This window comes from Colobus angolensis, unplaced genomic scaffold (genome assembly GCF_000951035.1).
Source record: "Colobus angolensis palliatus isolate OR3802 unplaced genomic scaffold, Cang.pa_1.0 Scaffold105, whole genome shotgun sequence".
Classification (NCBI taxonomy): domain Eukaryota; kingdom Metazoa; phylum Chordata; class Mammalia; order Primates; family Cercopithecidae; genus Colobus; species Colobus angolensis.
In genome coordinates this window covers 2,000,320-2,015,213 of record NW_012111475.1, presented here as the reverse complement: position 1 = coordinate 2,015,213, position 14,894 = coordinate 2,000,320, and the positions used below count along the sequence as shown (strand labels likewise).

The 14,894-nt window shown below is 42.0% G+C and overlaps 2 protein-coding genes across 4 annotated transcripts in view; both read left to right on the top strand.

Moving 5' to 3' along the window:
- NFYA (nuclear transcription factor Y, alpha) overlaps positions 1-14,001 on the top strand; it is a 29,465-nt gene extending 15,464 nt beyond the window's left edge. For 2 of the 3 annotated variants that reach the window (XM_011944122.1, XM_011944114.1), the window contains 6 exons: positions 799-930; positions 1,423-1,528; positions 2,753-2,919; positions 4,449-4,622; positions 5,938-6,039; positions 9,018-14,001. In XM_011944122.1, the coding sequence (XP_011799512.1) occupies positions 799-930; positions 1,423-1,528; positions 2,753-2,919; positions 4,449-4,622; positions 5,938-6,039; positions 9,018-9,071 (735 nt within the window). In that variant the 3' untranslated portion in view covers positions 9,072-14,001. The remainder of the gene's footprint in view (positions 1-798; positions 931-1,422; positions 1,529-2,752; positions 2,920-4,448; positions 4,623-5,937; positions 6,040-9,017) is intronic. The other variant, XM_011944128.1, reaches the window with a different exon arrangement.
- The window catches only part of LOC105513787 (adenylate cyclase type 10-like), a 32,413-nt gene continuing 30,147 nt past the window's right edge, over positions 12,629-14,894 (top strand). The window contains exons 1-2 of the mRNA XM_011944804.1: positions 12,629-12,785; positions 13,613-13,717. Coding sequence (XP_011800194.1) covers positions 12,629-12,785; positions 13,613-13,717 — 262 coding nt within the window. The remainder of the gene's footprint in view (positions 12,786-13,612; positions 13,718-14,894) is intronic.

Below are 14,894 nucleotides of genomic sequence, written 5' to 3'. Positions count from 1 at the left end.
CCATATTGCCCAGGCTGGTCTTGAACTCCTGACCTAATCTGCTCACTTCAGCCTCCTAAAGTGCTGGGATTACGGGCATGAGCCATTGTGCCTGGCTGTCAACATTTTTAATATATATATTATTTCCTCTGTAAAAAAGTACTTCATTATTCACCAAAATGGCAAGGTTAAAAAAAATAATAAAGCGCTTTAGAGTATATTTTATTTTTTTATTTTTTTTTTGAGACAGAATCTCGCTCTGTCATCCAGGCTGTAGTGCAGTGGTGTGATCTCGGCTCACTGCAACCTCCGCCTCCAGTTCAAGTGATTCTCCTGCCTCAGTCTCCCAAGTAGCTGGGATTACAGGCATGCACCACCGTGTCCAGCTAATTTTTGTATTTTTAGTAGAGACAGGGTTTCACCGTGTTGGCCAGGCTGGTCTCAAACTCCTGACCTCAAGTGATCCACCCACCTCGGCCTCCCAAAGTGCAGGGATTATAGGCATGAGCCACACTATGCCCGGCCCAGAGCGTATTTTAAATATACATGCTTTTCAATATATATGATTATACCACTGCTATCTTTTATAAAAACTGAGATTGATTTCTTAATATCAGATATCCAGACAGTGCTCAAAATTCCCTGATTGTTTCATAAATGGAAAATAAGTTGTCTCTACTTCATAATGGAGGGCAGAGCAGGACTTCTTTTTTCCTCTTCAGAACATTTTCTGCTTTCTAGAGAAATGTGGATAACTCTCAGGACCAAAGGAGACCAGTGTCAGTAGAGTACAGTCCTTTTTTATGTTCTTTTCTGCAGATACAGTTGGTCCCACCTGGACAGATCCAGATCCAGGGTGGACAGGCTGTGCAGGTGCAGGGCCAGCAGGGCCAGACACAGCAGATCATCATCCAGCAGCCCCAGACGGCCGTCACTGCTGGCCAGACTCAGGTAATTCCACTAGCTCTGTCACACAGGAGCACAAATGATTTGGAAGAGTCAGATAACTGAGTCAGATATTTCATGTATAGCATGTATAGTAGAAAAGGGGATGAAAACCATAAAAAAATATATTTTTGGCCAGGCATGGTGGCTCACACCCGTAATGCCAACACCTTGAGAGGCCAAGGCAAGCTAATCACAAGGTCAAGAGATCGAGGACATCCTGGCCAACATGGTGAAACCCCATAAAAATACAAAAATTAGCTGGGCATGGTGGCACATGCTATGTAATCCTAACTACTCAGGAGGCTGAGGCAGGAGAATCACTTGAACCCAGGAGGCGGAGGTTGCAGTGAGCCAAGATTGTGCCACTGCACTCCAGCCTGGAAACAGAGTGAGACTCCGTCTCAAAAAAATAATTTTTTTTTTTTTAAGGACTACATGGTTCTTTGTTAGTATCTTTGGGATCTATTGAATTGTGTCGTTACTTATTTCCTCTAGACACAGCAGCAGATTGCTGTCCAGGGACAGCAAGTGGCACAGACTGCTGAAGGGCAGACCATTGTCTATCAGCCAGTTAATGCAGATGGCACCATTCTCCAGCAAGGTAAGTGTACCCATAAGTTTCCCTAGGACTTCTTGGGGCAACTTTTTTGTCCCTTAGGCAACTGATACCTTTAGAATTTGAGTGGTGAACTTGACACCACATATTTTTTGGACAAAAAAAAAAAAAAAAGATTTCCTCTAGCTCTCCATTGTTTGTTGGTTTCTTGTCACCATCCATGACCAACAATGATTCCATGTGTAGCAGTTTCTACAGTGGTTGCTAATCTAGGGATTGTGTAAGCTTTTAGGGAAGAGTGTTTCTAAACAGAAGATTAGAAATAGGGAGTTTATTGGGAAAGAGAGAAACAGATCAAAAATCAAGTTGACTTTAGAGTGCTGTTGCTGCTTATGTTTTTTTCTGGGTCACTCCATTACTTTAAATGACTATTACGTATACAGCACTTTTACTTAGAAGAGTTCTCAAAGAGCCTCTAATCTAGTAAGAGAGACATGGGAACAAATAAATACAACGCAGGGCCCTCATGGAAGTATGTTTTAGGAATAGATAACATAAATAATAGAGAGATCTGTTTGGTCTGGGAGGAGGAGTGCACAAACTGAACTTGAAGGCTTTTGGAAGCACTTGTTAGTCAAATAGTTAAATCAAAAAAGGACATCCTTGTTAGATTCCATGACTTTGTGATTGAAAATTTGCAATATACAGGATCCAGAGAGTGCACTGTGTGCTCTCATATTACTCGGGGGAGGCCCTGAACTGGATTGAGCCCAGGCAAGAGCTCAAACAGAATGGTGAACAAATCCTGAAGCGCTGCTGTTGATAGTCTGGGGACTTGGAATGTTTGGTTTAATTTTAAGTTTTAATACTACAACTGACTCATTGTCAGTTTGAGATAAACAAAGTATAAGTTTTAAAATCTCTATTCTAAAGCAGATTGCTCATATGTACAAGAGCAGTAGGTACAGCTATAGTCAGACTGACCTGTAGAAGAAGAGACTGCCAAACCTTTTCACCTTTTGAAAACTGGTAAGGATAGAGTTACTCAAAACTGGGACCTAGAGAGTTAATAGAATTTCAAAGATTGTGATTACTTGGATTATATATAGCACACCAGAGTGGGAGAGTACTTTTTCTCCCCTTGTGTTTTTCAGTGTGTTTTGCCAGGATCAGTGAGTGTGTACCAGATAGAAGAGGGACTAACTGTGCTCCCTTCTTTCTGTTCTGTGTGCCTGTTTTTTGTTTGTTTTATGTTTTGTTTTCTTAAAGTTACAGTCCCTGTTTCAGGCATGATCACTATCCCAGCAGCCAGTTTGGCAGGAGCACAGATTGTTCAGACAGGAGCCAATACCAACACAACCAGCAGTGGGCAAGGGACTGTCACTGTGACACTACCAGTGGCAGGCAATGTGGTCAATTCAGGAGGGATGGTCATGGTAAGAAAATGTATTTTTCAGCTTTGTCTTCGAAATTTTCTTGAACATGCAACTTGATGCCTCCTAAAATTTATTATGTTGACCTCTTGGGATTGAGATCGATCCTTAAGGCAGTCAGTAATCTACTTTTACAATAACATTATGACAAACCATAATTCATTCTGAGCACCTACTGTGTGCCGGGGACTATTCACCAGGGACTATTCTAGATGCTGGAGATAAAGCAATGGATAAATAGTGATTTTATGCAATTCTTTTCAGAATTCAAATAATGAAGGGAATAATATATTAATCTTTGAGAAGTGGAAAGTAGTATTGCCCATGATGGATGAAATAAGAAATAAGCTAAAAATTAGAAAGATTGTAATTGATAGAGAAACCAAAAAAAAAAAAAAGTGTGATATAAATGTATTGGGAAGATAGGAAGACTTGGGTGGTGTGAGTGAAAGCTAAATCCTCATATGTCAAAATAGGATGTTAAAATGCATAGATTAAGAATGAGTAGGCCGGGCACGGTGGCTCAAGCCTGTAATCCCAGCACTTTGGGAGGCCGAGACGGGCGGATCACGAGGTCAGGAGATCGAGACCATACTGGCTAACACAGTGAAACCCCGTCTCTACTAAAAAAAAAAAAAACAAAAAACTAGCCGGGCGAGGTGGCGGGCGCCTGTAGTCCCAGCTACTCGGGAGGCTGAGGCAGGAGAATGGCTAAACCTGGGAGGCGGAGCTTGCAGTGAGCTGAGATCCGGCCACTGCACTCCAGCCTGGGCGACAGAGCGAGACTCCGTCTAAAAAAAAAAAAAAAAAGAATGAGTAACAGAAGTCTGCACAGAGGTGGAGGAAGCTATGAAAAGAAACAGAAGCAAGCCTGGCTCAGTGGCATACACCTGTAGTCCTAGCTACTCGGGAGGCTAATCCAGGAGGATGGCTTAAGTCCAGGAGTTTGAGCTCAACCTCGGCAACCTACAGAGACCTTGTTTCTATGAACTAAATGATAAATAAATAATTTTTATAAAAGATTCAATATAGTTATTCAAAGCGGTTGTATCTGGGAAAGAGCTGTGGAGTACAGGACTCTGTTACTTGTTTTCACATACATTTAGTACAGTGTTTTGGTGTTTTTTAAGAAAAATTAGGATTGAATTATAAGTTAACTATTAAATTATTTTTATAAATATAGGCATTTAGTAGCACTTAGTCTCATCTGTTTTTGTGCTGTTTGTCTTATGACTACTGTTCCTGACCATTAGATGGCAGCGGAAATATCTACAGCCATGGGTAGACATGAATTAGGGCATGCTTATATAGTTTCTCAGAGTGGCACCTGAACCTCCTATGACACAGTCATCTGGGGTGTTTGTTTAAAGTGCAGATCTTTAGCATAAATTTCTCCAGGGATCTGAATGTACCCAAGTACCCCATACAAATTACTTTTTGTGGTATTTAGAAAAAAATGGATGAAGAGAAACCAAGAAACTCTATGTCCATACTTCATGCCACCAATAAGCTCTGGTTTCCTGTTCACACAGATGGTTCCTGGGGCTGGCTCTGTGCCTGCTATCCAAAGAATCCCTCTACCTGGAGCAGAGATGCTTGAAGAAGAGCCTCTCTACGTGAATGCCAAACAATACCACCGTATTCTTAAGAGGAGGCAAGCCCGGGCTAAACTAGAGGCAGAAGGGAAAATTCCAAAGGAGAGAAGGGTATGTATAACATTGGGAAGGATATAGGAGAGGAGAATAGCAGGGTTCTACTTTTGAAATTATCTTTTATATGGCTTGTTTTCTCATGTACCTTCCAAAAAATTGACGTTAGATACTTGTTATCTCTTTCGTAAGAGTTAGCATTTGTTATTACTGTATGCAGCTGCAGTTATAATAACGAAAACCAACAGTGGCTTAAATAAGATGTTATTCCTTTTCATACATAAAAGTAGTCCAGAGATAAATTATCCTGGACTGGTAGCACATTTTCACAGTCCTCAAGACCTGTTTCACTGCTTTAATATTGCTAGTGTGCTGTTCATAGTCCAAGATTCCTGCTTAGACTCCAGCCTAGGAAGAAAGGGAACAAGAAAGGTACCCTTTCTTTCTTTCTTTTTTTTTTTTCCTGAGACTGAGGCTTGCTCTGTCACCCAGGCCGGAGTGCGGTGGCACAATCTCAGCTGACTGCAACCTCCCTTCCAGTTTCAAGTGATTATCCTGCCTCAGCCTCCCGAGTAGCTGGGATTACAGGTGCGTGCCACCACGCCTAGCTTATTTTTGTATTTTTAGTAGAGGTGGGGTTTCACCACATTGGCCAGACTGGTCTCGAACTCCTGACCTCCAGTGATCCACCTGCCTCGGCCTCCCAAAGTGCGGGATTATAGGCGTAAGCCACCGTACCCGGCCAGGTACCCTTTCTTTCAAGGAAACTTTCAAGAAGTTGTGTACCTTTCACTAGCCAGAATTTAGTTACCTGATCACACTTAACATGCAGATAAGGCTAGGAAAGTCCAGCCGGGTGAGGTGGCAAATGCCTGTAGTCCTACTTGGGAGGCTGAGGCAGGAGGATCATATGAGCCCAGGAATTCAAAGCTGCAGTGATTCGTGATCATGCCACTGCAGTCCAGCAGCAAGGGTGTCAGAGTGAGACCCTGTTTCTAGAAAATAATAATAATAATAAACTTCAATGCTAGGAAAGTCTTTTTACTGAACACTCATTTGCTCAAATGAAATTTGGCCTGTTATTAAAGCAGAGGGAAGGGTATATTGGGAAGTATAAGTAGTAATCTTATTTTTTTAAAAAACTTCATACTGTAAGCATTCACATTCTTACATTCTTACTAGTTATATATGGTTAGCTATCTTACTTACTAGGTGTTTTCTCCAAAGCTTTCATCATCATTCTAAGTCATAATTGTCCCTTGTGGCTTTGATCCCAGCTGTCTTAAACTTTGGAGAATGGAATTTGTGCACTAGATAACTGTGCTGGTTCTGGATAGTATTAATAGTTAAATGGTTTTATTTCTCATTTTAGAAATACCTGCATGAGTCTCGGCACCGTCATGCCATGGCACGGAAGCGTGGTGAAGGTGGACGATTTTTCTCTCCAAAGGAAAAGGATAGTCCCCATATGCAGGTAGGAATACATATACCTTTTATTCTTCTCTTTATTACCTTGTCTTGACTTGAGTTGAAGACTTCAGCAGTGTCCTCTTGCTATTTTCATACTCTGGGACTACTCACATTCTCTAAACTAGATGCAATCTTATGTCTCTTTAATCTTAAAATCACTAGGCCAGGCTTGGTGGCTCATGCCTGTAATCCCAACACTTTGGGAGGCTGAAGTGGGAAGCCAGGATTTCAAGACCAGCCTGGGCAACATGGCAAAACTCCACCTCTACAAAAAAATACAAAAACTAGCCAGGCCTGGTGATGCATGCCTGTCGTCCCAGCTACTTGGAAGGTTGAGATGGAAGGATAACTTGAGCCCAGGAGGTTGAGGCTACAGTGAACCAAGATGGCACCACTGCACTCCAGCCTGAGTGACAGAGTGAGACCCTGTCTCAAAAAGAAAGAGTACTAAAGGTTTTTCATCCAGTGGTCTTTGCTCTTCATCTTTGTCAGTTATTACTATCCATTCTTTCTTGAAAGTCACAGTTTTCTTAATTTTCAAGAAACAAGTTTTATTTTTATTAAGCAAGTTTTATTACCCTATCACAAATATAATTTGAATGTTTACTTTTTTCCCTTCTAACTGACATGAGCCTGGTCTTATCCTCTCTTCTTTGGCTTAGGTTTATAAAATAGCTGCCTAATTTCGTTTCCCTTCTTCCACTCTTGTCCCTCTCTAGCCTACTCTCCACATCCTAGTGTCATCTTTTTAAAATGTTTATCCTATCAAGTCACTGTTCTGCTCAAGCTCCTTCAACGCTTATCCTTTCCCATTTGCACTTGGACTGACATCCAAAGTGATTACTATGCCCAGCAAAGCTTTGCATGCTCCAGCTCCTGTCTAACTTCATTTCTACTTCTTGGTCTCTATGCTGCTGCTTACTGTTCATTGGTCTATTTCCTGCCATGGGCCTTTGTCCTTAGAATTTTCAGTCTGTGTGCCCTTTGCTCTATCTTTTTCATGGCTATCTCCCCATCTGTTAGGTCCGGGTTTAATTAAATACCCTATCTAGAGTAGGTCTCTTCTCTCTCAGTATTTTCTTACAACAGCTTTTCTTTTCTTTTTTTTGGAGGCAGTGGTGTGATTATGGCTCACTTTAGCCTTGACCTCCCAGCTCAAGTGATCCTCCCACTTTAGCCTCCTGAGTAGCTGGGACTATAGCCACACACCACATGCCCAGCTAAGTTTTAAAATTTTTGTGGAGATGGAGTCTCACTTTGTTGCCCAGGCTGGTCTCAAACTCCTAGGCTCAAGCGATCCTCTTGCCTTGGCCTCCCAAAGTGCTAGGATTACAAGCGCACACCATTGCACTTGGCCCTTTTCTTTACAGTGTAATAATAATTATGTTGTCGAATTTTTCGAGATTGTTTCCTTCACTAGACTATAAGTTGTATAGAGGATACAGGATTGTTTTGTTCTCTGTTATATTTATTGGACTTAGTTCTATTTAAGTAAGTTGTATTTAAGTACTGACTTAGATGTATTTGTTGGGTTTAGTATCCAGTTCTGAACCAAGCAATCAGTGTTTCTTGAATTAATAGATTCCTCCCATTTGCTGATACTCCATTCTATATTAACATCACATTCCACTTGCACTATTGCAATATCCATCAAATTAATCTCCAGTCTCCTCTAATTGACCTTATATAGTACTGCCAGACAGAAGACTGGAACTGAAAACATGGTTAAAGTGTTTTTTTTAACCTGCCAGTCCCCAGGTCAAGGATGCATGCTATTAATAGTTCCTCATTTCTTAACTGCATCAAATCTCAAACTATTTCTGTATAACGTCTGAGCAACTTTGCCTTATCACCCCTCTCAACAGTCAAACTAGGTTTCCTCAGTGTCCCCACACATGAACACTAACAACTCTTTCAGTGCTATTAGTCCTCACCTGTACTGTGAGAGCCCCTCCTTTCTCATTGCTGTTCATTCATACAGTGTGTGAATGTGGGCCTGACAGCTATAGGAGGGCATTGTGCCAGGAACTCTCCTCATTCTTTGTGCTAACAATATGATCTTGGTCAATTCAGCCTCTTTATTTTTATCTGTAAAGTGGAATACTGTTGATACTTCACAGCAATGTTGTAGAGATTTCATTCAGTAATCCACATTAGGCATCTATGTAGCACTATACCTAGTGCATGGTGAGTTCAGTAAATGCTAGTTGTTTTTGCTCATTGTTCAAGACCCAGTTCCAGTCTTCTGTCTCCAGAAGTCTTTTAGCTTTTTCTCAGATCCTGCCTACCAAGGCTTCAGAGCCTTGGTATGGGGGAACTAAAGGTGGTTCTTGCAGAGTGTTGCAAAAAGCTTCCAAGGATTTATCCTTGTGTTAACACTGTAGGTCTTAAGTGAGAAACAGCATATAGAGTTTAGTGGAAAAAAGATTAAATGGGAGTCAGGAGATTTGGGAGTTAGCCCTTGCTGGGCTCCTAACTTTCTGACCCTGACCCTAGTCCAGGCAAATCACTTTACCCATCTGGCCTTCAGATTTATCTGTAAAATGAGTACATTAAAGTGTATAGATTCTAATGATTCTTTCCAGCCCTGCTGAGTACTTAGTATTTAAATGATGATCAAAAAACAGTGACAAAAATAGAGCATGACATGGTTTCTCTGGGTCTTTTCCTTAGCCACCTGAATACTCTTAACCCTTAAGTATAGAGAACAACACAAGGTTCTTAGGAAAGAGATACACTAACAGTTCTGGAGTGTTTCACCATGGAGCGCAGGCCAGACTTCAAGTTCTTTTAAGAATAAGGTTTATTGTCTCTTCTTTCCTAATGGGACTGTACTTAAGCCATGTATGCAGACTTAAGATGTATTACAAGCCTTTGATTTACTTGGTAAAGTTATGTGTATTCTCTTGAGGATAAGTAGTGAGCCATGAGTCCTGTTGCTTTTGCAAAGGACTTTAATTATTGTGTCATCTTTGTCTCTAGGATCCAAACCAAGCCGATGAAGAAGCAATGACACAGATCATCCGAGTGTCCTAACCCCAGGCCATATGATGGAGCTGATCAAGGTCATGTTTCTCACCAGTTTCTCACTGTTCCAGGAAATTGATCAACTCTTCCAATGGGACATTGACGATCACATTCTGCCCTTTTCTACAGGACGGAAACCACTTAGTTTTTCATAAGTGGCTCAGTATTACAATTGCAGCAATGCCTGGCAAATTGAAGTTGCAAGCCTTTGTCCTACTCTTTCAGTCAGGACCTATTTCAGACTGTTGATGACACTGACATTTCATGGATTTGGATGATGCAAGGAGACACATGCCACCCCAGCAGTACACAAAGCACTTATGTTGACTGGTGAAGTGAGCCAGCCATCTCAGCAGGGAAAAACAACCTTCTCAACCAAAACTGCAATCAGGAAAGCAGCAGCCCACTCCTTCCCATGGAATCTAGACAGTATTTTATCCCTCTGGTGGGGGAATCTCACACTGACTAACTGAATGGACGCTTTGTATTCAGAGATGGCTTCCAAGCAAGGAAGTTCTATCTTGTGATATGGAAACAATAAATTTCTGAGATACATTCTTCTAATCTGTGGTAATAATAAGAATTCCTGTCTGCCCAGATGGTAGGTTGGTATTTCTGGAGCCAAGAAAAAGCTAACTCTGGGGATAGAATGATAAAAGACTCAAGCACTAAAAATATACATTGCTGAATCTCTTTTTCTAGCTTTGAAAAGTTGTGGCCTGCTTGTCCCTCTGTTGACTGGTCATCTGGACCATCGTACTTGCTGTGGCTACTTCTAAGACAATGTAGAGGATATTGAACCTTGAAACTGCCTTTCCTAAGTAGAGAACAAGACTATTCAACAATTTCTTTGCTGAAGCACTGAGGACATTTGTAGTACTCCTAAAGGGAGAGCCAAACTAGAGATTTTTAGTCATAGACTTTGTGACAGCCTCATGTGTTTCATCCTGGGGGGGGAGAGAGCAAGCATGTACACCCATACGTTATCATAGAGCACGATTCTCCAGTGGATGGATACCTGGAATGGATCATTAAGATGAAGAGAGTAATTCACACTCTAGAACCTTTAACAAGCACTGAAAGGAAGAAGCCTGAGATTTGGTCCTTGGCAATTTCTGGAAAGCACTGATCAGTCACGCTGTCCTGAACAGAGTCCAAGTTACCCACTAAAGCTTGAGGTGGATGTTGGCTTCACTTCCGCAGCACAATGCTGGCCCTAGAAAACGAGCATTTTCATTCTTCCCATGGCAGCTGATTCTTTGGTGCCAGTTTTCATGTTTTCTCCATAGGCCTTGTGCAGAAAGGTTTTCTCATTGCATCCGTACTGTGAGAATAAACTGCAGACTAGAAAGAAACATGCCTGCAGGATCAGGAACTGGGCCACTGTTCCCAGAATGGGTTGTGCCTCAGAATTCTATTTCTCTTTTAGATGTTGAACCCTGAGAGAACTAAGATGATATTTCAGAAGAGTTGGCTGCCTTCTCTGGAAACAAGGAAAACCCAATAATTCTGAGGAACATTGGGGGTCAAATACCAAGAATAAAAATTGGTTCTTTGACTTCAGCTTAACTGTATTAAGACAGAAATTAAGCCCTCTAAAAACACCACAAAGAGAGATCATTGTAATGATAGAAATAGAGGTACAGAGCTATGCAAAGGAAACAGGAAGTGAAATCTTCCTAGTCCCAGGGATCTGGTAATCTGTCCTGGCTTCCAGATGTCAAAGGGCTGATCCTTTGGTGAGCTCACTAGAAACTTCTGGCTCTCTATAAGAGTTTGGGATATTAATGTTATTCAGTAAGTCCCAAGTTTTTCAGAGGATAGATTACTAACAATGAGGAATTTATATTCCTTGGTTAATTTAGGAGTCTAAGATGCAGAATTCAGAAAGAAATTACTCAGATATAACTCTGAGTGCTTAAGCCACCAACAGTTAGAAGATGCTATTTATTTGTGTCTGTAAGTTTGTACATAGTAAGGCCAACCTTGTTGCTGAATTTTTTATTTGTGGGGGATGAGTTTGAATTTTGTTTGAAATGCTTCAGTTGTCATTCTGTCATTGCATTTCAAATAGCTCATGACCCTTTTCTTGTGGTCACTTTAGCACACCATAGTAGCCCACAAAGTGGGGGCAGGATATTGACATTTGGATTTTTTCTTTGATTCTAGTTCTTTTATTCATTTTTATTTGTGACTGTAGTGATGACTTCACAGATGGAGAAAGAGTGAATGGATGAATGAATAATTGGTTTGATGCCTAGTTATGCAACTTGAGTGCTTTTTTTTTTGGCAGGATAATTTAAAGTGTATATATTTTAACTGCACTGGTACATTGAACATGTCAGTGTCGATGCCACTGGACCAACAGAGCATTTTGTGGCTATAGGGTGCCTGGTAATAATGTCTTGATTTTTCTTTGGGACTCAACTATATCGAAGGTTTTTCCCCTAGCAGTATGGGGGTGTACAGGTGATCAATCATTAATGTCATTGCAATTGTTATTTTTTAAAATAAATTTATAAAAATAACTGAAAAGTAATGTGACTTTTGGGGAATCTGCAACTCCTGGGTTCTAGGTTGTGTTTCCAATGTTGAAATTGTGACCTCTGCCGACAAGACATGTCTGCATGGACGGTGTCTCTGTAAACAGTATCAAACTTGTAATGTCTGGGCCTCTTAGCTTTATCTCCCCTTAATTTCTTCCCTTTTGGCCCTTCCACCCTGTTGAGGAGATACTTTCTGTCAACTGCAGGCTGATCATACATTTGATGCTACGACTGAAAATGTTTACCAAAATGTGATGAAAATTAGCCCTTATCACAAAAACAGCCTTGATTAAGTATTGTAGAATTACAGGTAGTGAAGATGTACTTCTTACATTTTGTTAGATTTTGTTTTGGCAGAAGACCAAAACAAAAGTACTTTTCTGATGGTTAAAAATCCACAGCATGCTCACCTTGTTACTATTTTACCTTACGGTCGCTGGGAATCTAAACAATAAAGACTAGAAGCCTCCGATATGCCATTGTCACAAACGAGAGACAAACAGCCCCAGGTAGCATTCATGATGAGAGCAGAAGACCTGCCCTGGCAGATAAGAGGAGAAACTCACCACAACAATGAAGGAAAAGGACTGACAGTATTCGATAGATTTAGTCAAAATGCTTGAGTTTGGCTTAGATTTATGCCAGTAGAACCTGTCCTTACCAAATTCAGAGATGACCCAAGATTCTACTCTGTGGTATGGGGGAAAAACATCTCGATATTTATCTCACATCAACGGCTTTACCGCAGGAGCGTCTACACTTCCCCCGTTTCCTGTAGAAAAGACAGCTTTGCTCCTTTGAAAGCGCAGACTGCAGCACCTCCAGCCCCTTCTCCCCGCGGAACTCGGCCCCGCGAAGGTTGTGGGAAGGCGGTGGGGCGGGGACTGCAGCCGCTTCCGATTGGCTTGCCTCAAGGAAGCCCGCGCGGATTGGTCGGCGGCAGGACCCTCCAACAGAGCCTGCCATGCGGATTGGCTGCTACGCAGCTGGACCCTGTTTCCGGTACCTGGGCGGGCAGCTATGGTGACTGGCAGGCGGCATGCGAAGCCGCCTCTGTGGCCGGTGGAGTCCCGCTTGGCGGCACTGCTTCCCGACCTACTGGTCTTTCGGAAGCCCCGGGGATCGGAACCCGAGCTCGCCACGGCCCAGGAAGTCCTCCTAGGCGTCCATGTGACGGGTGAGGGCGATGGCCGGCACTTCAGCCTCCTGGCCTGCAGGAGAGGCGGCCGTTGGGTCTAAGCCCCTGGAGGCCGCGACGGTTACAAACCTAGCCTCCTGCGAGCTAAGGCACAGTTTAACTTCGTCCCGCGGCGTCCGCGGGAAACTTTGAGGGTCTTCTTTTTAGCGTGGGAAGACATCTTTTGGGATGAACCGGCTCAGCCCTTGAGCTCACCTCAAAGATGATGAAATTGAAACTCAGAGGAAAGGATTTTTACAGGACCACGCAGCGGGCTTTGAACCCGTGTCTCCCAACCCCGAGCATTTTCTATTAAGCGTTCTGTTTCAGTTATTTTATTCTTTCAATTAATTCGTTCTTGGCGTCGTAAAGTATCTGCTCGCCATTGTTCTGGCCGTAGCTATCTAGCAGCCACTCCTAGAGTCGTTCGTTTAACAAATATTTATTCTGTGTCAGGGATATGAAGATGGGTAATACCAGGTGCCTGTCCTCACCGTGTGAGTGATTCTCTAGCCAGACATGAGGAGGGATCCTGTTGTTTCCCATAGCCAGGCAGCTGCCTAAGAGGGTGGGGGAAAGAGCTGGCTCCAGATGAAAAGGGCACCATCTCCAGCTCCTAGAAGCAGAGAGGGTGGTCCTCTGGATTCCAATGGCAGCGGCAACCAACCTGGCCCTTAGTAGTTTCTAAGTTGCACCATGTTAATGGATAAAGGAATTACTCAGCTTGAAGAGATCTGCTTCCTTTACACCAGGCTGATGTGTGGGGAGAAAGGGGCCAAAAGGTTAGGATTTGGAGTTAACATGGTAATTTCTGCTTTGTTGGTCAGGGTTTACAGCATTAATGGACAGGTTCAGCCTGACCTGCAAGTCGGAACGTGACATGGACAAACTGGCCCACATCTTCAGTTATTACATCAGTGACATCGTGGAGTGTGAGTGATCATTGTAGGGTAACAAGGTGTGGTGCTGGGCTCCTGAGGGTTTATAAAAGAAGGTGGTCAGAAGTACTTTAAAACAGGTACTAAAGGGTCATTCCTTTAGCATCATTCATCTTTGGTTTCTTCAAGTTGCCCCTGAAAAACTAGACCTTTGCCTATTATCTGCCATTCTACCCAGTCTTACATTCTATTGACTCATTGTTCAAAGGTGGGGCAGGAGGAGCTAATTTACTTTGCACATTTGTATTTTATTTCAAAATAAAGTGTTCTAACAATAATGTATCTCAAGTGTGTATTTAGACCAAATTTATAAAACATCTTTTTATTCTATTATTATATTTTGATCCTGTGAGGAAGGAATAGGTGTTTTCTTATTTTCTGCCATGTATTAAGCTTTTAGATACTTGCCAAATTTCCAGTATCTGGAAAAAAACTCATTTGTGCAGTACCCATGTTTTGAGTACCTACTCTGTGACATGGACTGTAATAGGTGCAGGCAGGGCAAGAACCCACTCTTGAACTTTTTGGTTAGGCCTACCCAACAGAAATTACTCTGACCTTATACCTTTTAGTACTTAGGTAACATTCTCATCCTTTACTGACAGCTCGCTATATGTTTCTGTCCATCATTCTGAGATTCACCAGAATAATTACTTTGTGGCATCTCCGTTAAGAATTTGATTATTTGACTTACCTGTTATCCTTAAGGAATACATATGGAAGGGTGTTTGCTTTTTCTCATAGGTTTGGATGAAGGGGAAGATAAAAATTCTGTTATCGTGTATGTACTCTAATACCAGCAACTGCTGAGTACTAGAAATACAGGGCAAAGTAAGACAGAGTACCCTCATTTAGTTTCCATTTTAGTGGGACAGACAATAAGTAAATAATAATTGTAGCTTCTATATTCTATTAAGGAAATAAACATAGCATAGTGGTATAAAAAAAAACAAAATAATTTTAGGATAGGGGAGTGTATGAGACAGAGTGGTCATAGAAGGCTCCTCTGAGGAGGTATTATTTAAGCTGACACGTGAAGGATGAGGGGAACAGCTTGTGAAGAACTAGGGGTAAAGCATTTCCGACAGAATACCAAGTGCAAAGGTCCTGAGACAGGAGAAAACTCGGCATGCTCCAGGAGCTAACAGAAGGCCAGTGCAGGCCAAAATGT